Raw genomic sequence first — 25,358 nt, forward strand, 5'->3', positions numbered from 1 at the left:
GGAAAGATTGAAGTCAGGGGGAGAAGGGGACAAGAAAGGATGAGATGGTTGGATAGTATCACCAACTCAATGGACATGAGTTTGAGTAAGATCTGGGAGCTGGTGATGGACAGGGAAGCCTGGCGTGCTGCAGTCCATGGGGTTGCAAAGAGTCAGAAACAACTGAGTGAATGAACTGACTGAGGCAGTTCTCATGAAGATATGCTATGAGTATAACACACATCCCATCCCATTTACATAAAGTATTGTTTAGATGCTAAGTGATAATATTGAAATATATTAGGCAAAATAGAATTGAAAAATCGTTTTCATCTCTTTTGTTTTGCTTTTTACTTTTTTACTCTATCTAGTAGAATGCTTACAATTATATGGCTTGCATTGTTTTGGTAGAACATTAAGAGTTCAGAATGTACTTTTCTGTGTGCTGAGACAAATAAATTGCCTGTACTTTGATATTTTATATTCTAAACAAAAGAAACAGACCAAAACAAAGAAAAATATATAAGCAAGATTTTTTTTTAACTGTGAAGTTGTATGATTAGAGCAAAATTATGTGATGTGAAGGAAAGGAGATGTTGGTGGTTCTTGAGTAGAAAGATTAAGACAAGAAGACTTCATTGAGATGGTGCCTTTGAGTTGTGATAGGAATGGTGAAGATCCTTCATGTTCTCCAGCACCATCCCCTGAGAATATTGATGAAATCTATGAGTAAAAGAGACTTAAAGTTTGCATTTCTCTGCCAAATGGCCTTAGGGAATTCCCCATGACTTCTAAGGTCCGGTTGAAGAATAGTTAGCAATGCCATGGGGCAAATTGCTCCCACTTCAGGGCCAGCATGAGGCAGGTTTTATATATGACACTCTTGGTATGGAATGCTGTTGGGCTTTCTGATGTTACTATTGCTGAATTAGACAGAAAGTTGTTCAAGATGACTCCTTCAATCCCTTGGTCACCTCAGGTCTCAAACACTCAATCTCTGCTAGATGAATTATCTAGGGACTGCTTCTCAAAGAAAAAAGAGTCATATTTGAATAGGTTTTGTTGAAAAGTTGGGTGCCGCCCCTGACTTGCCTCTTTAGAGTGAGTGTCCTATTGGCTGCTATTATTTTCCTGAAGGCCCCACTCGGATCAATGACAGGGTAGCAATGCAATGCACCTAAGCAGTTTCTTCAAATCCATCAACATTTCAGGTCAGAGCATAACACACAAGTTATGCTGCCTGTAAAATTCAAAGAGGCTTCCTTGGCATTGGGATTGGGGGAGCACAAGGACTCTTACCTGTACAAAGGATGTCCTTATAAGCCCTAGATCAGTGGTCCCCATCCCCTGGGACCATGTACTGGTACCTGTCCAGGAATCAGGCTGCATAGCAGAAGGTGAGCAGTGGGCAAAGTGGGCAAGTGAGCAAAGCTTCATCTGTATTAACAGCCAGTCTCCATCATTAGTTATCTATTTTAAGCATGCGTGTGTTAGTCGCTCAGTTGTGTCCAACTCTTTGTGATCCCATGGACTGTAGCCTGCCAGGGGAGTAAGGGAGATAAATATTTTTAAACTATGACTAAAAAGAGGATTCTATTAGTAAAGAAGAAGAGGATACTAGATACCGACAGTAATTAGGTCTGCCAGACCAATACGAACTGTTTAACACAAGAAAAGGGATATCTTGGCTCAAGGATCTGAAAAGTCCAGAGGCTGCACTCGCTTGATTCAGTGGCTTAAGAAATCACAAGGAATCCAGTTGCTCTCTGCTCTCCACCCTGCCTTCCTCCATATCAAAATAACCTGAGGCTGACTCCCCTTGTGGTCCTCAGACAACTTGCAAGGTTACAAGCTTTTTCATTCATGCCCAGTGGATAATACAGAGTATCAGGATCCCAGCATTTGCAGCTGACTTGCTCAGTCCATTGCTGAGCTCAGAGGATGGAACGCACTGATTGGTTTGGCCCAGGTGGTGAGCTTAAAGCTAGGTCTAGGATGGAACCATTCCAGGAGCTCCAAGGATCAGGTTCTCCATGGAAAGTATGGTCTATTGAAAAGGGGCCAGGGACCTCTGGAGAAGGAGCTGGGGAAATGGACGATATGAAGAGACCAACGAATGTCCTCAGAGTATCCAGATAAGAAGGAGTCAATCAGAAAGGGAATTAATCAGCACAGGAAAGACTGAAAAAAGGAGAGTCTCTAAAGAGACATGGTCAGTGTTCATCTGAGCACTGGCTGGGGACAGGGAGGTCTAGTCCGAAGTCATATCCTGTCCAGTTCCAATATCACAAGCATTTTTACTGTGAGGGTCTTGGAAGCACACTCCTGCTTTTCTTGGCACCCCCCCCCCTCCCATTTTGGTTCTCTGCTTCCAGCTTATACAGCCTTCTGATTATACTTGATTTCCCAAGCCATTTTCTCATAGGGAGTGGAAGGCTTGGCAATTCTGGTTCATGGTGTGAGTTAGTACATCACCATTCTGATTTTCACATTAATTTGTGACTCACTGTGTCAGCCAAAGCTCTTTTCTGAGCCTGTGTGGCTGAGAACCAGACCCTGAAGTCCTGGTGTTTCTAGGATACCTGATGACTCATTGTGAGTCTACTAGCAACCAGCCAGTGGCTTTTCCTTGAAGATCCCCACATTGTCATGTGTCCAACCCATTGTCTACTTCCTGGGTACGGATCTGAGGTTTTCTAGAGTTAAATGTCTTATGCTAGAATCCCACTGCATCATTCCTGATGTTGATAAGGCTGGGTTTGAGCTGATGCAAAGTTCTTTTTCATCTTTAGGACCTCTTTCTGTGAAGACTCATTACCTGCATGGCTACCCTTTTAATTCTACAGTAGAAGAGTCTGAAGTACAAACTTGAATCTTACATGAACAGATATTTCACACGAAATTCAAATTGAAGATATACTCCTGCGCGTAAGTCATAGGTGAAGGTGAAGTCGCTCAGTCGTGTCCGACTCTTTGCAACCCCATGGACTGTAACCTACTAGGCTTCTCCGTCCATGGGATTCTCCAGGCAAGAATACTGGAGTGGGTTGCCATTTCCTTCTCCAGGGGATCTTCCCGACCCAGGGATCGAAGCCGGGTCTCCCGCACTGGAGGCAGACACTTTAACCTCTGAGCCACCAATCAAAATGAGATATTGCTACATACCCATTAGAAAGGCTAAAATGAGAAAGACTTGACCAAACCCAGTGTTGGCAAGGATGTGAAGAAAGCAGGACACATACATTTCTGCTGGAAGTGTGAAGCCAAGTGGGCCTTGGGAAGCATTACTATGAACAAAGCTAGTGGAGATGATGGAATTCCAGCTGAGCAATTTAAAATCCTAAAAGATGGTGCTGTTAAAGTGCTGTCATTGCTGAGTCTCTCAGTTGTGTCCAATTCTGAGGCCCCATAGACTGTAGCCCACCAGGCTCCCCTGTCCATGGGATTTCCCAGTCAAGAATACTGAAGGGTGTTGCTGTTTCCTTCTTCAGGAGACATTCCTGACCCAAGAATTGAACCTTCATCTCCTGCAAGTTTCCTGTATTGCAGATGGATTCTTTAATGCTGAGCCACCAGGGATTCCCACTGCACTCAATATATCAGCAAATTTGGAAAACACAGCAGTGGCCACAGGACCGGAAGAGGTCAGTTTTCATTCCAATCCCCAAAAAGTTCAAGGTCAAAGAATTTTCAAACTACCGTACTACTGTGCTCATTTCTCATGCTGACAAGGTAATACTCAAAATCCTTCCAGCTAGGCTTCAGCAGTATGTGAACCGAGAACTTCCAAATGTACAAGCTGGATTTGGAAAAGGCAGAGGAACCAGAGACAAATTGCCAGCATTTGCTGGATCATAGAAAAAGCAAGAGAATTCCAGAAAAACATCTACTTCTGCTTCATTGATTATGATAAAACCTTTAACTGTGTGTATCACAACAAACTGTGGAAAATTCTTAAACAGATAGGAATACCAGAGCACCTTACCTGTCTCCTGAGAAACCTGTATGCAGGCCAAGAAGCAACAGTCAGAATTGGACATGGAACAATGGACTGGTTGAAAATTGGGAAAGGAGTATGTCAAGGCTGTATGTTGTCACCCTCCTTATTTAACTTCATGACAAATAGAAGGGAAAAAAGTGGAAACTATGACAGATTTTATTTTCTTGGGCTCCAAAATCACTGTGGATGGTGGCTGCAGCCACAAAATTAAAAGACATTTGCTCCTGGGAAGAAAAGCTATGACAAACCCAGGCAATGTATTCAAAAGTAGAGACATCACCTTGCCGATAAAGGTCCACATAGTCAAAGCTATGGTTTTTCTAGTAGTCATATACAGATGTTAGGGTTGGACCCTAAAAAAAGGGTAAGCGAAAGTCGTTCAGTCATATCCGACTCTTTGTGACTCCATGGATTATACAGTCTATGGACTTCTCCAGGCCAGAATACTGGAGTGGGTAGCCATCCCCTTCTCCAGGGCATCTTCCCAACTCAGTGATCAAACACAGGTCTCCCACATTGCAGGTAGACTCTTTACCAACTGAGCTATCAGGGAAGCCCAAAAAAGGGTAAGTGCCAAAAAACTGATGCTTTTGAATTGTGTGTGCTGATGGAGAAGACTCTTGAGAGTCCCTTGAACAGCAAGAAGGTCAAACCAGTCAATCCTAAAGGAAATCAACCCTGAACATTCATTGGAAGAACTAATCCTGAAGCTGAAGCTCCAATGCTTTGGCTACCTGAGGCAAGAAGCTGACTCACTGGAAAAGACCCTGATGCTGGGAAAGACTGAGGGAGGGAAGAGAAAGGGCCAACAGAGGATGAGATGGCTGGATGACATCACCAACTCAATAGACATAAGTTTGAGCAAAATTCGGGAGATGGTGAAGGACAGGGAAGCCTGGTGTGCTGCAGCCCATGGGGTTGCGAAGAGTCAGACACGACATAGTGACTGAACGACAACAACTTGGGAAGTCTGTTAGGCAATATGTATTAAGTGGAACACACATTTATCCTATACCTTGACAATTCTACTCCTAACTATGTGTGGAACAGAAATGCATACATATGGTCACCAAAAGACATAGGTAAAAATACTCATTGCAGCACTATTCCTAATAGGTCTACCTGGGAAATAATACAAGTGTGCATTGACGTAGGGACTTAACAATATCACTGATGGTAGAATTTATAAAGACATTGTGTTATATCCAAACCATTGTTGACTTAAAAAATATTCATAACCTAAAAGTTGAGAGCAATGTTTATCCTGTAGAAATTTTTAGGACTTCAAGCCCGGAAGACAGCATCTCAAGTGACCCTGAGTCAAGTGCTCCGAGCAGGTAGAGGGAGGACCCATGTTATAGAGAAGTTTTGCAACAAAGGGCAGGTAGTCTCAACATCAAAAGATTATTGTTAATTAAAGAAAACCAGATAACCCAAGTTAAGGGATTTAGTGCCTTTGGGGCATACCTGGTGCCTGGAGAATCCCATGGACAGAGGAGCCTGGTAGGCTGCAGTCCATGGGGTCACTAAGAGCCGGACATGACTGAGCGACTTCTCTTTCACTTTTCACTTTCATGCATTGGAGAAGGAAATGGCAACCCACTCTAGCGTTCTTGCCTGGTGAATCCCAGGGATGGGGGAGCCTGGTGGGCTGCCATCCATGGGGTCGCACAGAGTCGGACACGACTGAAGTGACTTAGCAGCAGCAGCAGCGGTGCCTCAGTGGTAAAGAATCTGCTTGCAATGCAGGAGATGAGGATTCGATCCCTGGGTTGGGAAGATCCCTTAGAGTAGGAAATGGCAACTCACTCCAGTATTCTTGCCTGGAAAATCCACAGAGAAGCCTGGTGGGCTACAGTCTAGAGGGTCACAAAGAGTCGGACACAACTGAGTGATTGAGTGTGCGCGTACACACACACACAAACACGCACATGGGAAGATGTAAGAGTCTGGGCTCACTGAGATCACCCCTCTCACATGCACCTCAGCCATCTGGGACCAGCGTCCTGTTTTCACATCCTGAGTGTCCATTCCTCAGGGCTTATTGTAAGAAGTGGCTACAATCTGATGACTGCTGCTGCTGCTGCTGCTGCTGATGACTGCTAGACGGCAGGTATTCTCCTTCCTGAGTTCCCCCAGGGCTCACTGGCTCACATTGGAGGGCTGCAATCACTGATGACTGTGACATCCCTGTTTACTGATATGGCAAGAAACATTCCATTTCTCATCACGTCATACTATAAAGCAAAGAAAATCAGGAAGTCCCATTGCATTCACAACAACCAGGAAGACTTTCGTTGCTGCTGCTGCTGCTAAGTCACTTCAGTCGTGTCCGACTAAGAAGCCAGACACAAAAGATTATATATAGTATGATTCCATTTAGAAGAAGATCAAGAACAGGCAAAAGCTAATTTATGGTTAGATGTCAAGGTAATGGTTACCTTTGGAGGAGGAGGTGGGTAAAGACTGGGAAGGGGTTTGTGAGCTGCTTCTAAGTGCTGCTAACATGCTTCTTTTTGCTCTGGGTAGTGATTACACAAATGCGTACACTCTGTAAACAATTCATCTGGCTATACAATGATACTTTGTACACTTTTCTTGGCTGGACTCAGTGACATATCTATAGGTCGTCTGATCAACAGCTGGCCTCGGCTAAGGCAGTTTAGGAGAGTCAGCTCTGCTACGTGGCCTTGAGCAGGCTAGCCCAGGCCTGTTCATCTGGAATGGCTGTGTGGCCAAAGGGCAGTGTTCAAGTCCACTTCAAGCCTCTGCTTTCACCATATCTGTGAACATTCCATTGTCCAAAGCAAGTCACATGGTGGAAACTGGAATCAAGGCGTAGGCAGGTCACTCCACTCACGGTGGGCAGGTCCTGCAAAGTCATATGGTAAAGGGCCTGTTTCCAGGGAGGATGATGAATTGGGCCATCAACACAAGTCTACCAATTAGTAGGAGAAAGAAAACGAAGTTAATCACAATGCAGTTAAACATACAATAACTGAGAGAAATACAGGGTCCTTTAAGGACACAGAATGGGGCACAGTTTATATTTTTTCTGACATTAAAATTATTCACGGAAAAAGTTTATGCACGGACATTTTCCCTTCCAGACTATGAACTTTTCTATATGCTTCATTTTCACATCTTCCAGCTCCTGGCATAGTGCCTTGCATAAAACGGCACTTCGGCATTTGCGAAATACGTGCTCAGTCATAAAGGTAGTAATTTCCTCTTTGTCCATTTTTATTTCAGGCTCTAGGAGAAGAATGAGACCTGCATATGTAGCAAGACACATTTTTACATTTTATAGCCGTTTTAGTGAACTCATAAACTCCATTCATAGAACAGCCTCCTGTCAAGCGAAGGGTTGGAGGAGTTCCAGCACAGAGATGGGGTGGAATCATCCAAATTTTGATGCGTTCCCTTTTGTTTTGCTGGTGGTGGGGTGTCTTTTATATATTTTTAGAACCAGCAGTAAAATATACGTGACATCACATTTACCATTTTACCCATTTCAGTGTACAGTTCAGTGGCATTAGGTACACTCAAACGATCATACAGCCACGACCACCATCTGTCTCTGGAACTTGTTTTTATCTTCCCAAGCTGAAATTCTGTACCTATTAAACAACAACCCTCCATTCTCCCTGCTCCCCAGCTCCTGGAAATCAGCACTTTACTTTCTGCCTGTATGAACTGGACTACTCCAGCTGCCCCCATCAGTGGGCTCATATGGTCCTTTCATGGCTGGCTTATTTCACTTAGTATAACGTCCTCAAGGCTCATCCATGTTGTAGCATGTGTCGGAATTTCCTCTCTTTTTAAGGCTGAATGATATTCCGTTGTATGTATATACCAAATTTTGTTTATTCATTGATCTGTTGATGGACGCATGGGTTGCTTCTACCTTTTGGCTATTGTGAAGTAATGTACAAAGCAAATTCCACCCAAGTATGGAATTCTGGACAGAGGAGCCTGGCGGGCTACAGTCCATAGGGTCACAAAGAGTCAGACACGACTGAAGTGACTTAGCACATAGAATTCTGGGGTGGAAAGTGCCTCTTCACCCAATTTGAAAGTGAGTGGAATCAAAGCCACATTAGGGCAGTGTAGCTAAAACTCATGGCCTAATTAACTTTTACCAGAGGTCACTTTAAAAACAGAGATTCTGATAATGATAAAAATAGGGATTCTGATAAGAAAAGAAGAATTACTTTTCTGAAGGTGATAAAATTGGCTGAGAATTTAATAATAGGATGAGACATTAAACCAAGCCTCATTATTAACCCCAGGAATGATATCCAGAGCGTGGCAGGCACCAAGATTTCAGAACTAATCTTGTGGGTGGAAGGTCACAGGTAGACTGATACAGGCCATTTCCAAGTTTGGCTGCTTCAGCCTAGATATCACACTCCCTCAACCAAACAACCGCTTCCCTGCCTGGCTAACCTCTAATTAATTCTTTGACAGCCAGTCAAACACCTCTTCCTCAGAAAAGTTTTGCTTGACCTAGGCCTTCACCCTGAAGCCTGGGTCGGGCTTCTCACCCTGTTGCTCCTTCAGTTCAGTGACTGCTTGGCGCCCCTCCATGGAGGAATAAGGACTGGCTGGCCTCTACCCCAGCTGCTCAAGACTCAGTCAACACTCATAGGATGGATGTGTTGACTTAAGAAATATATATATCCACAAACTAAAAGTTGACAGCTATGTTTAATTTGGTGGAAATTTTTAGGATTTTAAGCCCTGGAGACAGCATTTCAGGGAACCCCGAGACAACTGCTCTGAGGAAGGAGAGGACCCAGAGTATAGAGAAGTTTGGAGACAAATGGCAGGCAGTCTGAACATCAGAAGCTTATTGTTAATTAAAGAAAACCAGATAACCCAAGTTAAGAAATTTAGTGCCTTTCTATATATGGGAAGATGCAAGAGTTTGGGCTCACGGAAATCTTTCCTTTCATGTGTATCTGAGCTATTCTGGGCCAGCACTCCATGTTTTTCACATCCTGAATTCCCTTGGGACTCACCATAGGGAGTGGCTGCCATCTGACAGCTGCCGGGATCTCAGGTATTCTCCTTCCAGAGTGCCCTTAGGGCTCAGGAGCTCACATGGGAGGGTTGAAGTTACTGATGACTGTGACAATGTTGCGTACTGATATGGCAGGAAATACTCCATTTCTTAGATGAGTGACTCCTCCATTGAAACTGCCCCAAGTTCCCAAGCCAGGCGGTCAGTGGAGCCAGGCCATGGGCACTGGGTGAAGGAGTGGAAGCTGCAGGGACAGCCGCCCTTGCTGGGAGCACCCTCTCCTGTCACGCTGCCATGCCCCAGCTGTTCCTGCACCAAAGCAGGCCAAGTGGGAAGGGCCTCCAGAGGGTAGAGAAAAGCTCAGCGTCCAAAATACCAAAGAAGCCGTGTGAATATCAGAAGGGGGAAGACTGACCTGAAGGCTGGGCTGCCCTGAGGCCTGCAGGGCATGCTGCAGGGCTTGGCTGAAGAGATCGTTGGTGATGGGCGTCCCTGACTGGACGCTGGAGGACATTGGGGAGGTCCCTGAGGAGTGGCCCTGGAGACAGACCAAGGTCAGCGCCACCCTCAGAGCCAGCCCAGTCTCCCAGCACACACCCACCGCTGTCCCATCACCCTGCCTCACCACTGCCTCCCAGCAGGGGCCAGCATGAGACAGCCACACAGAGCTGCCTGAAAGCCCTCTATGTGCGCAGGAAGGGTTCTGTACTCTTTTGCTCCAGGGAGATGGAATGGGAGCCCTGACTGAGCCTAGGACCCACACTGGGAGAGGAGAGATGGCCTTGCCGGCTGGAGTGACTATCAGTAGGAATGCTTAAGCCTGTGATGTATGCCTGGCCACTTTCAGGAGTAAGTAAGGGACCATTATGCAACATGAGGTTCTTCCAACTGCTGAGAAGAGTCAGTCAGGCCTGGGATGAGCCCCAGGCTTCTAAGCCTAAAGGCAGGTGAGGGGAGGTCGCCTGAGCTGCAGTGGGAAATCCACTGGGGCTCTAGGTAGAGCTCAGATCAAAGCAGATGGAGCACAAGGATCAGCAAAGGTAAACCCACTCTACCACTAGGCCCTTCTCCCTGGGGGCCCGGCCTGAACCTTCCCACCCCCTCTCTCCATACCTGGGGGCTCGGCCTGGACCTTCCCACCCCCTCTCTCCATACCTGGGTACCAGGAGTCGGTGTGTGAGAGCTGCTCTCCGGAGTGCTGGCCAGGGCCAGGGCAGTGGCCAGCTTGCTCTGGGTGATGGGCCGGGGCCCGGCAGCTCCACTGTACCCCAGGGAAGCTGGGCGGGAGCTGGGGGTGCTGCTTGAGGGCGTGGACCTGGCACTCTGGACAAGGGAGGTGCCCAGATCAGGGCGGCAGCCCTGAGTGGTTCTCAGAAGAACCCCACCCCTGCTCCAGAACAGTTCTTGGGGAGACTCCTCAGGCTGCCAGGGCACAGCAATAGTGTGGCACACCTGGGCCCCCACAGGGCCTCTGACCACCCCCTGCTGGGCGTGCCAGGTCCTGGGGAGGGCGCCTCCCCAGCACCATCTCCCCCAGATGGCAGGCAGCCCGGTCACTTACCGGGTGAAAGTCGTCCTCATCATCAGAGAGCCCTTCAAACAGGAAGCCACCTGGAGGAGGGAGGACAGATTTCAGGAGCAGGGACAGGAAGGCGCAGGCGCTGCTCCAGCGTCTCAGCGCTAGTCACTCCAAATTCATGTTCTCATCTCTCCCCTGGAAAATTACAGGACAGATGCTCTCCCTGACTCAAACCCAGAGTTCCCAAGGAACACCCTCTGCCAGCACTATACATAGCTGCGAGTAGAGCAAAGCCCTGGGCCACTGCCCGTTCCCCAGGGGCCCGCGTCCCGCAGGCCAGGGGCTCACCTGGCATGTCCCGGTAGGCGCTGGAGGGCATGCCCTGGGAAGAGGAATTGCAGCCCCCACCCCCCTCCCCTGCCACACTCTGACTAGGGCTGCTGGCAGTCTTGGAGCCTTACAGATCTTTCTGGCGTGGCAGCGCGCACACTCACTCACCCAACCCACACTCTCCCTGTAGGGACAGCCGTGGACCCACAGAGCCATGTACATGTACTTCCCGCGGTGCCACACTCCTCAGGCATCCAGGCAGCATCTTATCCTGCTCCCCGCTTCCTGTGCCGGCTCCCTACAGTTTCAGACAGTAGAGCTGTGAAGTCTGCTCCTTGGGAGGCCTTTGGAGGTGCTGGCCGTCCAGAGCAGCATGCCAGGATGGAGGGGAGCAAGGCTTTGAGTGATGGGCATCAGAGTGGAGGTCATGCTACCCACGGCCAGGGCGGGACGTTGGCATGCAGACAGACTGAGTAGGACAGGCAGATCCCAGCACGAGGAGGCAGAATCAAATGCCTGACCCCACCTGGCCCCTCACAGCCTTCTGGCTGGCCTCCAGCCTACAGGAGTAAGTGGTGCCAGGAGTCACGGTGGACTTGCCGCTTGCTAGCTGGAACTCCACAGGAAAATGCCGGTGGGCGGGGACAAGACAAACGATGCTCTTCTGCTAGTGGCCTCAGGTCCCTTCACTTCTCTAGGCCTCGGGTCCGGTCCCCCCAATCCATGAAGTGATCAATGTAGACAGAAGTCAGTGAGGATCTCTGGAAGGGCACAGACAAGTCTAACAGCCGACTAGCTCGCTAATGGCCAGCTAAGTATTCGGACCTGAGGGCTGTGTTTCTCAGAGGATGGGCTAGCCTGAGTGGGCATGGTTCCCTGTGAGCCTATGCGCAGCAGCAAGGCGATCTCCCCTCAGAGAGGAGTGGTGGGGAGGGTGAAGGTAGGCAGAGGGTGGATGATCTGTGGGAAGCGCTCAAAGCCTCACCGTTGCTTTGCTTTGAGAACACTAGGAATCTTCAACTTGGGCTGTTTCTCCCCCTTTTTCATTTTTCCTCCCATCCCCAGGCAGCAATCTTCTGGGCTGCCCTGCCACACACAAACACCCTCCTCCCCAGATGGTCTATGCGCAGAGAATTTAAACTCATTTCTATGTGAGTGGGAGGGGATATAATTAAGAAGACTCTTTTTATTATCATGTTGAGGTAGTTTCCTTTTATTGCTTTTTGCTGAACGTTTTTATCTTGAAAGGGTGTCGAATTTTGTCAATGTTTTTTCTACATTAAGATGTGCATGTGTTTTTTTCCCCTTCATTTTGTTGGTGTGGTATATTACATTCATCACTTTTTGTGTGTTGAACCATCTTTGCAATCCAGGAATAAATCTCACTTGGTCATGGTGTGTCATGGTACATCTTTTTGATATGCTACTGAATTCTGTTAGTATTTTGTGATTTTTGCATCAAGGTTTATAAGGGATATTCAGTTCAGTTCAGTTCAGTTCATTTCGGTCACTCAGTCATGTCTGACTCTTTGCAACCCAGTGAACCTCAGCATGCCAGGCCTCCCTGTCCATCACCAACTCCCGGAGTTTACCCAAACTCATGTCCACTGAGTTGGTGATGCCATCCAGCCATCTCATCCTCTGTCGTCCCCTTCTCCTCCTGCCCTCAATCTTTCCCAGCATCAGGGTCTTTTCAAATAAGTCAGCCCTATGCATCAGGTGGTCAAAATATTGGGGTTTCAGCTTCAACATCAGTCCTTCCAATAAACACCTAGGACTGAACTCCCTTGGGACGGACTGGTTGGATCTCCTTGCAGTCCAAGGGACTCTCAACAGTCTTCTCCAACACCACAGTTCAAAAGCATCAATTCTTTGGCGCTCAGCTTTCTTTATAGTCCAACTCTCACATCCCTACATGACCACTGGAAAAACCATAGCCTTGACAAATGGACCTTTATCAGACTGTGGTTTTCTTGTAGTGTTTTTGTCTGGCTTTGATGTCAGGGTAATGTCCTTGTAAAATGAGTTGGAAAGTGCTCCGTCTTCTTTAGGCTTTTGGAAAAGTTTGAGAAGAATTAGCCTTATTTATTTAAATGTTCAGTAGAGTTTACCAGTGAAGTCATCGAGTCCAGGACTTTTCTTTGTTGGCAGTTTTTTGTTTTTATTGTCTTTTTTTTTTTTTTTTTTTCAAAATCTTCTCAGCACCATGTGGTTAATAAAGTTTTGATTACTGATTCAATCTCCTTACTAGTTATAGATCTATTCAGATACTCTATTCATGGTTTAGTCTTCGTAGGTTTTGTGTTTTTAGCAGTTTGCGCATTTTATTTAGCTGCTTCAATTTGTTAGCATAGAACTGTCATAGCACTCTCCTATAGTCCTTTTTATTTCCATAGAATCGGGTACTGTTTCCATTTTCATTTCTGATTTTAGTAATTTGAATCTTCTCTCTTTTCTTCTTAGTCTAGTTAAAGGTCTGTCAATTTTGTTGATCTTTTCAAAGAACCAACTTTTGGTTTCATTGATTTTTTTCTATTGTTTTTCTCTTCTCGATTTCACTTATCTCTGCTCTAATGTTTACCATTTCCTTCCTCCTACTAGCTTTGGGTTTAGTTTTTTCTTTTAGCTTAAGTTCCTTAAGTTGTAAAGTAGGTTGTTGATTTGAGATCTTTTTTTGTTTTCTTTTCTTCAGTTCTATTGAGGTGTAATTGACATACAGCACAGCAGATTTACTGTCTTAACAACTTTCATATATCACATACAGCAATGTTGACTGTATTTATCATGCTGTACATCACATCCCTAATATTTATTTATCTTATAACTGGAAATTTGTACCTTTTGACTCCCTGTATCTAATTCTCCCTCTCACTTCCCCCTACTTCTGGTAATCATAAATATGATCTCTTTTTCCATGAACTTGTTTGTTTTTGAAGTATAAACAACCTACAACACTATGTTAGTTCCTGTTACACAACATAGTGATTTGATATTTCTATACATCTCAAAATGTTCATCACAGTAAGTCTAGTTACAATAGGTCACTATACAAAGATATTATATAGTTACTGATTGTATTCCCCACACTGCACATTTCATGTTCAAGACTTATTTATTTTGGAACTGGAAGTTTGTACCTCTTAATCTCCTTCATCTATTTCTTTTCTCCTCCTACCTCTCTGCCCTGTGGGAACCACCTGTTGAATCTCTGTATCTGTTTTGTTTTGTTCTATCTGTATCGCATTTGTTTTGTTGTTTAGGCTCTACATACACGAGAAATCATACCGTATTATCTTTCTCTGACTTATTGTGCTTAGCATAATACCCTCTAGGTCCAGTCATGTTGTCACGAGTGGCAAGATTTCATTCTTTTCTTATGGCTGAATAATATTTCATTCTGTGTGTGTGTGTGTGTGTGTGTGTGTGTGTGTGTGTGTGGTTGTACACATCTTCTTTATCCATTCATCTATTGATGGGAATTTAGCTGGTATCCATATCTTGGCCATTGTAAGTAATGCTGCAATGAACTTAGAGGTGTATATATCTATTCTAACTAGAGTTTTGTTTTCTTCAGATAAATACCCAGGAATAGAATTGCTGGATCATTTGGTAGTTCTATTTTTCATCTTTTTTGAGGAATCTCTGTACTGTTTTCCATAGTGGCTGCACCAATTGACATTCCCAACAGTGTGCAAGATTCCCTTTCCTCTCCATCCTCATTGACAATTGTTGTCATTTTGGATAATACTAGCCATTCTGACAGGCACAAGGAAATAGCTTATTGTAGTTTTGATTTACATTGCCCTGATTAGTGATGTTGAGCATCTTTCGTTGCCTGTTGGCCATCTGTATGTTCTTGCTTTTTAATGTAAGTATTTATAGTTATAAATTCCCATCGGCACCGCTTTCATTGTGTCCCAGAAGTTTTGGTGTGTTGCTTTCATCTTCAATCATCTCTAAATATTTTCTAATTTCCTCTCTGACTTCTTCTTTGATCCATTGGTTATTTAAAAGTGTGTTGTTTAGTGTACACAGTTTTGTATACTTTCCAGTTTTCTTTATGTTAGTGATTTCTGATTTTATCTTGTGGCGAGAGAAGATGCTTTGTATGATGTGTCTCAAAATCTATTGAGACTTAACTTGTGGCCTAATATACAGATTTTGGGCTCCAAAGTCACTGTAGATGGTGACTGCAGCCATGAAATTAAAAGACGCCTGCTTCTTGGAAGAAAAGTTATGGCCAATCTAGACACCATATTAAAAAGCAGAGACGTGACTTTGCCAACAAAGGTCCGTATAGTCAAGCTATGGTTTTTCCAGTAGTCATGTATGGATGTGAGAGTTGGACCATAAAGAAAGCTGAGTGACAAAGAATTGGTGCTTTTCGACTGTGGTGTTGGAGAAGACAGTTGAGAGTCCCTTGGACTGCAAGGAGATCCAACCAGTCCATCCTAAAGGAAATCAGTCTTGAATATTCATTGGAAGGACTGATGCTGAAGCTGAAACTCCAATACTTTGGCCACCTAATGCAAAGAACTGACTCATTTGAAAGACCCTGATGCTGGGAAAGATTGAAGGCAGGAGGAGAAGGGGATGACAGAGGATGAGATGGTTGGATGGCATTATCAACTCAATGGACATGAGTTTGAGTAAGCTCTGGGAGTTGGTGATGGACAGGGAAGCTTGGCATGCTGCAGTCCATGGGGTCGCAAAGAGTCGGACATGACTGAGCGGCTGAACTGAACTGATATAGAAAATGGAACAGAAAATGTTTTATGTGCACTTGAGAAAAATATGTTTGCTGTTGTTGGGTGGAGTGTTCTGTATGTCTGTTAGATATAACTGGTTTATTGTGTTGTTTAAATTCTCTATTTCCTTACTTATCTTCTGTCTGGTTGTTTCATATGTATATATGTATATATATATAAAACAACTATTTCTGCTTTATTGACTATGCCAAAGCCTTTGACTGTGTGGATCACAATAAAGTGTGGAAAATTCTGAAACAGATGAGCATACCAGACCACCTGACCTGCCTCTTGAGAGACCTGTATACAGGTCAGGAAGCAACAGTTAGAACTGGACATGGAACAAGAGACTGGTTCCAAATAGGAAAAGGAGTACGTCAAGGCTGTATATTGTTACCCTGCTTATTTAACGTATATGCAGAGTACCTCATGTGAAACGCTGGGCTGGATGAAGCACAAGCTGGAATCAAGATAGCTGGGAGAAATAACAATAACCTCAGATAAGCAGAGGATACCACCCTTATGGCAGAAAGTGAAGAAGAAGATCCTAAAGAGACTCTTGATGAAAGTGAAAGAGGAGAGTGAAAAAGTTGACTTAAAACTTAACATTCAGAAAACGAAGATCATGGAATCTGGTCCCATCACTTCATGGCAAATAGATGGAGAAACAGTGGAAACAGTGACTGACTTTATTTTTGTAGGCTCCAAAATCACTGCAGATGGTGATTGTAGCAATGAAATGAAAAGACACTTGCTCCTTGGAAGGAAAGTTATGACCAACGTAGACAGCATATTAAAAAGCAGAGATATTACTTTACCAACAAAGGTCTGTCTAGTCAAGGCTATGGTTTTTTCAGTGGTCATGTAGGGATGTGAGAGTTGGACTATAAAGAAAGCTGAGCGCTGAAGAATTGATGCTTTTGAACTGTGGTGTTGGAGAAGACTCTTGAGAGTCCCTTGGACTGCAAGGAGATCCAATCAGTCCATCCTAAAGGAGATCAGTCCTAGGTGTTCATTGGAAGGACTGATGTTGAAGCTGAAACTCCAATACTTTGGCCACCTCATGTGAAGAGCTGACTTATTTGAAAAGACCCTGATGCTGGGAAAGACTGAGGGCAGGAGGAGAAGGGGACGACAGAGGATGAGGTGGTTGGATGGCATCACTGACTCGATGGACATGGGTTTGGGTGGTCTCTGGGAGTTGGTGATGGACAGGGAGGCCTGGTGTGCTACGGTTCATGGGGCTGCAAAGAGTCGGACATGACTGAGAGACTGAATTGAACTGAACTGAACTGATCTGATATATTTGAAACTACAAATTAAAAGAGCATAACACATGTACTTCCCTGGTGGTTCAGTGGTTAAGAATCACCTGCCAGTGCAGGAGACACAGGTTCGATCCCTGGTCCAGGAATATTCCGCTTGCTGTGGAGCAACTAAGCCCATGTGCCACAACTACTGAAGCCTGCATACCTTGCAACCTGTGCTCTGCAACAAGAGAGGCCACCACAATAAGAAGCCCGCATAACACAGCTAAAGAGTAGCCCCCACTTGATGCAACTAGAGAAAGCCTCTGTGCAGCAATGAAGACTCAGTGCAGCCAAAAATAAATAAATTGATTAATTAAAGAAAAAGGAGAATACCACATGTTTGAGACTATTGTCCTTAAAACAAGCAACACCAAGATGTAGTCTGGTAAATTTACTGGTTAAAAAAAAGAGAAAAAAATAGGTAACTAGGCAAAAAAAAAAAAGATGGCTGGGTATAAGCGGTCCTCCTGCATCACAGGCCCCCAGCCAGGCCATCCCTGGGGCTCAGATCCTGTGGGAACCAATCAGACCTGACCCCTCTGGTGGCCCTCACCCTCCCAGCACAATACCAGCAACCGACTGTCTGGGACAAGTGTGACCTTCTGTGGCGGGGGTTTTCCTAAAGCGGGGCTGCCTGCTGGAGCATCATTCTTCCTCATCAGCGCTGGGTGCTGTCATGCATGTCCTCACCGTCCCCGCATCCTCACTGCCCGTGAAAGAGGGCTGCTCAGGGGAGGGGGGAGTGGTCACTAGAAGGGGGAGCAGTGGCATTATCTGTGAAGGGAGCAACAAGGGATGGGCCCACAGTCCGGTCTGGACAAGGACAGCCTTCCAAGCTGACCCACTGACCTGACAGGCCTTGAATGCTAACCTCAAGGAGCCCTTTGAGAGCAAGCATGGGGCAAGCTCAGAGAATGGCAGGAATGCGGTATCCAGCAGGGAGTGCCTGCAGCAGGCAGCCAGGGAGGCCCAGGCGCGGGGCAAGAGCCAGGCCACCCTCCGACTGGAGGCCCAACCACAGCTGTCAGGAGCCTCCTCCCATAGTCGGGCCCCACCCTGGATCACCAGACCCACCTCACACCCTTGCCAGAGGAAGAAGAGGGAAGGCCCACGCAGGGCCCAGGAATTAGCCCTCAGGCTCGCCATCCTGTGGAAGCCCACAGGTCAAGGAGAAGGGAAGGGAACAGTGGCTGAGCTGAGGGGCCCGGAGGCCAGAGAGATGGTGCCACTGGCCCAGGACACAGAACTAGGGAGACAGAGCAGGGCCAGGCAGCGGCTCAGGTTTCTGCAGCTCATCGCCCTGCTCCAGCCCAGGACCACAGCCTGGACTTCCGTGAGAGCGTCCTGATCTTCCAAAGCCGGCCATCCCCTTCTCTCGGCCGCCCTGGGTCATCTCCTGCTCTCTACCCTACATTCCCTTGCTGGCCAGGGAAAAAGTCACTGGCCTGGTAACTAGAGGGATCACCCATCCACCATCCTTCCAGGTAGGACTCTGACCTCCAGGGACTTTTAGCAATCAAGCCTTAAACTCGAAGGAATGACTGTGGGACTTTGTGCGTCAGATCAGTGGAAGGAAACCTTTTCAGTGGAGGAGGTGAGGGGCAAAGGAACAAATGTTTCATCGTTGCCTCTCATAGAACGGCAGGGAGGAGGGCCTGGGAAGCCACTCCTTGTATCCAGAAGCCGTTTTTGAGGTGGCATGGGCCCGTGCTGCTGCTGCTGCTGCTGCTGCTGCTGCTAAGTCGCTTCAGTCGTGTCCAACTCTTAGCGACCCCATGGACTGCAGCCTACCAGGCTCCTCTGCCCATGGGATTTTCCAGGCAAGAGTACTGGAGTGGGTTGCCATTGCCTTCTCCATGGGCCCATGCTAAGGGTTGTGATTGCTGTTGGGGTGCTGGCAACACTCAGCAGGGCAGGCAGGGCTCCTGACAGCTGCCTTATGGGGGAAAGCTGGTGAACTGGGGAAGGTACCAGTACTCTGGTACCTGAGTACCCTGAGGGGGTACTCAGCCCTCGGTGGCCTTGGAGGTGTGCTTCTCTTTATCAGCCATGGGAACAGTGAGCTGTGTGCTAAGCCACTGGGGAGGGTCCTTCGGCCCACCAAGGTCAGCTGTGGGTGGGAGGGGAGCGTACCTCACGTGCGGAGGGAAGTAGCAGGTATAACATGAAAGGGCATATGCAAATATAAATGTAAACTTTTCTCAGTAATTGTACCAGTGATTGTAGTATTCATATTCTTATGCTGGAGACTGCTGTGTATGCAATGTGGGATAGAGTGAGTAATTATGGAATACGCCTTATGTTCTTGAGAACTAGGATTCTCAGTGTGGAAAAGAAAAGAAACATGTAATATAAAAAGGTTACATAAACCCTTGTAGTCTTGAATTTGAAGTAGCAGTATAAATTATCTCTATTTCTATCTTTTAAGTATAGCTCTAGATATAAATAGAGATACAGACATAGATCTAGCTCTCTCCACTAAAGCAGCTTAGAAATAATGACCAATCCAGTAGAAATGAGTATCCCTAGCGCCAGGCTGTGGTCTTGAAATTCAATTTACCGCTAAACACAATCTGAACTTTCTGAAGACATGCCTCATTGTTGTTTGGTGCAGGAAATGTAAAGATGAGGCCAACGTAAACTCTTGCCATGACAGATGGTAAGGCAATGATCAGAACCTTTTAGGTTAAACGTTAAGATGACTCAGGCATAAGCTGAGGAGACTCCACTGTGATGATGATACTCATCTTGGGTGGCCTTGGCCTGCAACTGCTTGAAGTGGAGTTTGGGTCCCCAGTTGGAGACTGAGGACAGGTTGCAGCAGTCAGAGCACCAAATCCTAATCACTAGACCAGTGGTCAGTGACAAGGGCCTTGGCCTTTCAGCTTTGCAGAAAAGAACTGCCACAAAGACAGAAAGTAGTGAAACAAGTATTTATTAGGAGGAAAAAAAGGGTACAGTACATGTAGACAGACACACAGGCAGACTGAGAGAGAGAGAGAGAGAGAGAGAGAGAGAGAGAGGGAGGGAGGCTGATTTGTGTCAGTGTGGCAGTTTGAATTACTTTTATGAGGCATTGCTTCCTCCCATGTGTACGCACACATCTCTCCAAGATGGAGTCTACTGCAAAGGCCTGTGGATAGAGCATCTCTTGACATCACTCCCCTTTGACCTCCAAGGAGCCTTTCTGTGCATGTGTGGTCATGGAAGTCTTTTGACTTTGAGAATGAGAAATATTTGACCTGGGCAGGGCCCAGCCTCCTCCCTTAATGGTCTTGCTATGCTCATTTGAAAAGACCCTGATACTGGGAAAGATTGAAGGTGGGAGAAGGGAATGACAGAGGATGAGATGGTTGGATGGTATCACCGACTCAATGGACATGAGTGAGTCCTCTGGGAGTTAATGATGGAAAGGGAGGCCTGGCATGCTGCAGTCCATGGGGTTGCAGAGAGTGACTGAACTGAACTGATGCTCATCTTGGAGTTTCAGTCCAAAGGGAATAAATCTCCAGTAGCTTTACCCTGGCCCACAGGGAGAGGTGGGTGGTCCATCTACTTCCTAGCTCAGTACAACAGATTTCAATATGAGCAAATGCAGGTAAATATATTGTAGAAAATGGGAGCCATTTTGGAGGAGGTAAAATTATAGAGGGGAAAACTAGGAAAGAATATGTAGTGCGAGTTGGAATTTGAAGTATTGGTATTAGAACATAATAACTGTCGTTGTTCAGTTGCTTCAGTTCAGTTACTCAGTCGTGTCCGACCCTTTGTGACCCCATGGACAGCAGCACTCCAGGCCTCCTTGTCCATCACCAACTCCTGGAGTTTACTCAAAACTCATGCTCATCGAGTTGGTGATGCCATCTAATTCTGTTGTCCCCTTTTCCTCCCACCTTCAATCTTTCCCAGCATCAGGGTCTTTTCCCAGCGAGTCAGTTCTTCACATCAGGTAGCCAAAGTATTGGAGTTTCAGCTTCAGCATCAGTCCTTCCAATGAATATTCAGGACTGATCTCCTTTAGGATGGACTGGTTGGATCTCCTTGCTGTCCAAGGGACTCTCAAGAGTCTTCTCCAACATCACAGTTCAAAAGCATCAATTCTACAGTGCTCAGCTTTCTTTATAGTCCAACTCTCACATCCATACATGACTACTGGAAAAAACATAGCTTTGACTATACGGACCTTTGTTGACAAAGTAATGTCTCTGGTTTTTAATATGCTGTCTAGGTTGGTCATAACTTTTCTTCCAAGGAGCAAGCATCTTTTAAATTCATTGCTGCAATCACCATCTGCAGCGATTTTGGAGCCTCCCAAAATAAAGTCAGTCCCTGTTTCCATTGTTTCCCCACCTATTTGCCATGAAGTGATGGGACCAGATGCCATGATCTTAGCTTTTATATTTTTTATTCATACAGATCTGGTTTTTGTTGCTTTCTGTAAAAGATTGAATTTGATTAAAAATTTAAAACTGTAGACCTCAAGTGACATGTTGTCTGCTTTTCCCCCTTATTAAAAAAGCAGACTTCAGCTAGTCAACTTCACTCACACACAAGTCACTGACTACACACTTCCTCCTGCCACTGAATCTTTAGTTTCTTAATAGAATGCCCCAGTTTAACTCTATGTTAAAATGCAGATCTCAGGACCAATCTTTTGGACATTTCTGGGAAAGTTTGGCCACGAAGTTACACAAAGTACAGTGCTAGGGTTTCAAATTCTCAGGGAAGACTATTCCTTCACACATCAACTCCCCTTTCACTGCCCTGCCTTCCAAGCCAGAGAACTTTCCTTGTCTTCTTAGTGCTGATGCCTGGTTTTGAGTTTTCTGTTTTTTTTTGTATTCTGCCCTTTTACTTAGGATGCAGCTCTTTTAACATTTTCAACTTTATGTAGTGGTATGTGGTATCAGTTTTAATTGCTCAGATGCCCAGTCCAGTGTTTTGGTGTTAAAACAAAAATCTCCAAGCAAGGCTTCCAGGACCACTTACCTCTCTGTAAAGGTGATCATCAGCTTCCAAAGCTCACTGCCTTTTTCCAGTTACCCCTTCATTTCTGGTATCAGAAGATTCCCCACAACTATGTGTTGTTTTTTTTTTTATTGGAGGATAATTGCTTTACAATGTTGTGCTGGTTTCTGCCATCTAACGATGGGAATCAGCCATAAGTATATATATATGTTCCCTCCCTTTTGAACCTCCCTCCCACCCCCACCCCCAATCCCATCCCTCTAGGCATCACAGAGTGCTAGGCTCCCTGTGTGTGATTTTTAATAAATTTATTATATGTTTTTGTTTGTAGCAGGAGTACTTGCAGATGATTTTCATTTGCTATCTTGCCAGACCTAGAAACTGCCATATTAATTTCATAAAGTTATTTTAAAAATGTACACTCTTATAATTTGCTTTCCAATAGCTAATGATTGGGCAAATAGTCTCTTGAAGATTAATGAAAAACTTTTCACTACTTTCTCAGGGAAAGCTAATGAGGGTATTGTCTCCAAATATGGACAGACTGACTGAAGGACTGGGCCTGGACACTTTCTTTTTTACCAAGTATGGTCATCCTTCTTTGTCTTCTGTCCAGACCTCTAATTCTATCTGGAATCTGACCCTGCTTCTGACCACAGCACCTACTTGGTAAACTGGTTCCCAAAGAACCTGCTTGGTCCTGGGTTATGTCTTCATTCATTTACTGATTTAATAATCTATCATTACAAAACTCAGAGAGGCTTACCTCCTTTCCTGGGAGCAACAAGCCATAGCAAGACAACCACATTTGGTAGATGACTTATTTACTCAATACCTATTTATTGCTTCTCTACTAAGTGCCAGGTCCCGGTCAACTGCTGAAGATAAAGTGGAGGGTAAGATAGTCATTGCTCATTCTCTTATGGAGCAGATAATGAAATCATCAAAACAAAAACCTCATGAGCACCTAGTATATTTAGATCCACTGTGAGGAAAACAAGATGATGACAGGGTCTTCATTTCACATGCTAGCAAGGTTATGCTCCAAATCCTTCAAGCTGGGATTCAATAGTACGTGAACCGAGAACTTCCAGATATAAAGCTGGCGGAGGAACCAGAGATCAAATTGCCAACATTTGTTGGATCATGGAGAAAGCAATGGAGTTCCAGAAAAACACCTACTTCTGCTTCACTGGGTCCACTGAAGCCTTTTATTGTGTGGATCACAACAAACTGGAAAATTCTTAAAGAGATAGGAATACCAGACCATCTTACCTGTCTCCTGACTGGTTCAAAATTGGGAAAGGAGTATGTACGTGGTTGTATATTCACCCTGCTTATTTAACTAATATGCAGAGTACATCGTGTGAAATGCTGGACTGGATGAATCACAAGCTGGAATCAAGATTGCCAAGAGAAATATCAATAATCTCAGATATGCAGATGATACCACTATAATGGCAGAACGTGAAGAGGAACTAGGGAGCCTCTTGATGAGGACGAAAGAGGACAGTGAAAAAGCTGGCTTGAAACACAACATTCAAAAAACTAAGATCATGGCATCTGATCCCATCAGTTCAGTTCACTCAGTCATGTCCAACTCTTGGTGACCCCAGGCTTCCCTGAGCCTATCATTTCATGGCAAATAGAAGGGGAAAAAAGTGGAAGCAGCAACAGATTTCATTTTCTTGGGCTCCAAAATTACTGCACATGACTGCAACCATGAAATTAAAAGAGGCTTGCTTCTTGGAAGGAAAGCTATGACAAACCTAGACAGTATATTAAAAAAGCAGAGATATCACTTTGCTGACAAAAGTCCGTATAGTCAAAACTATGGTTTTCCCAGTAGTCACATACAGATGTGAACATTGGACCATAAAGAAGGCTGAATACTAAAGAATTGATGCTTTCAAATTGTGGTGTTGGAGATGACTCTTGAGCGTCCCCTGGACAGCAATATCAAACCAGTCAATCCTAAAGGAAATCAACCCTGAATATTCATTGGAAGGACTCATGCTGAAGCTCCAATACTTTGGCCACCTGATGAAAGAGCTGACTCACTGGAAAAGGCCCTGATGCTGAAAAAGACTGAAGGCCAAAGTAGGGGGTGGCAGAGGATGAGATGGTTAGATAGCATCACTGACTCAATGGACACGAATTTGAGCAAACTCTGAGAGATAGGGGAGGACAGAGGAGCCTGATGTGCTGCAGTCCATGGGGTGACAAAGAGTCAGATACAACTTAGCAACTGAACAACAGCAACAATGAGGAACCCAGGCTTTAGGAAAATGGGGTGATATTTGTGAAAATCTCCTATATTAAAAGAGTTCAGTTCAGTCGTTCAGTTGTGTCCAACTCTTTGTGACCCCATGGACTGCAGCACGCCAAGCTACCCTGTTCATCACCAACTTCCAGAGCTTGCTCAAACTCAAGTCCATCGAGTCGGTGATGTCATCCAACCACCTCATCCTCTGTTGTCCCCTTCTCCTCCTGCCCTCAATCCTTTCTAGCATCAGGGTCTTTTCAAATGAGTCAGTTCTTCGCATCAGGTGGCCAGAGTATTGGAGCTTCAGCTTCAGTATCAGTCCTTCCAATGAATATTCAGGACTGATTTCCTTTAGGATTAACTGGTTTGATCTCTGTGCAGTCCAAGGGACTCTCAAGAGTCTTCTCCAACATCACAGTTCAAAAGCATCAATTCTACAGTGCTCAGCTTTCTTTATGGTCCAACTCTCACATCCATACATGACTACTGAAAAAAAAATAGCTTTGACTAGATGGACCTTTGTCTCTGCTTTTTAACATGATGTTTAAGTTTGTCATAGCTTCTCTTCCAAGAAGCAAGCATCTTTTAATTTCATGGCTGCAGTCACCATCTACAGTGATTCTGAAGCCCAAGAGAATAAAGTCTGCCACTGTTTCTATTATTTCCCCATGTATTTGCCATGAAGTAATAGTACCAGATGCCATGATCTTAGTTTTTTGAAGAAGGAGGTTTGGTATTCCCATCACTTTAAGAATTTTGAGTGCTGAGTTTTAAGCCAGTTTTCTCACTCTTCTCTTTCACTTTCATCAAGAGGCTCTTTAGTTCCTCTTCACTTTCTGCCATCAGGGTCGTGTCATCTGCATATCTTAGGTTATTGATATTTCTCCCAGCAATCTTGATTCCAGCTTGTGCTTCATCCAGCCCGGCATTTCACATGATGTACTCTGCATATACGTTAAATAAGCAGGGTGACAACATACAGCCTTGACTTACTCTTTTCCTAATTTGGAACCAGTCCATTTTTCCATGTCCAGTTCTAACTGTTTCTTCTTGACCTGCATACAGATTTTTCAGGAGGCAGGTAAGGTGGTCTGATATTCCCATTGCTTTAATTTTTCAGTTTACTGAAGAATAGAGTAGTAATTAGCTCCAGTGCTAGGCCCTCCCAGAACCTGCAGTTTATCTGCTCTCCATAGTCAAGCTATCCTGCTC

The 25,358-nt window shown here is 45.2% G+C and overlaps 1 protein-coding gene across 1 annotated transcript; it reads right to left on the minus strand.

Moving 5' to 3' along the window:
* Positions 9,193-10,916, minus strand: LOC108638458 (ubiquitin-like protein 7). The gene is made up of 4 exons (XM_018065872.1): positions 10,873-10,916; positions 10,567-10,616; positions 10,161-10,328; positions 9,193-9,543 (listed from the first exon to the last, which is right to left on the minus strand). The coding sequence occupies exons 1-4, from the start codon at positions 10,901-10,903 to the stop codon at positions 9,208-9,210; spliced, it is 585 nt and encodes a 194-aa protein (XP_017921361.1). The 5' UTR covers positions 10,904-10,916; the 3' UTR covers positions 9,193-9,207.

The sequence above is a fragment of the Capra hircus genome, chromosome 21 (assembly GCF_001704415.2).
Source record: "Capra hircus breed San Clemente chromosome 21, ASM170441v1, whole genome shotgun sequence".
NCBI lineage: Eukaryota > Metazoa > Chordata > Mammalia > Artiodactyla > Bovidae > Capra > Capra hircus.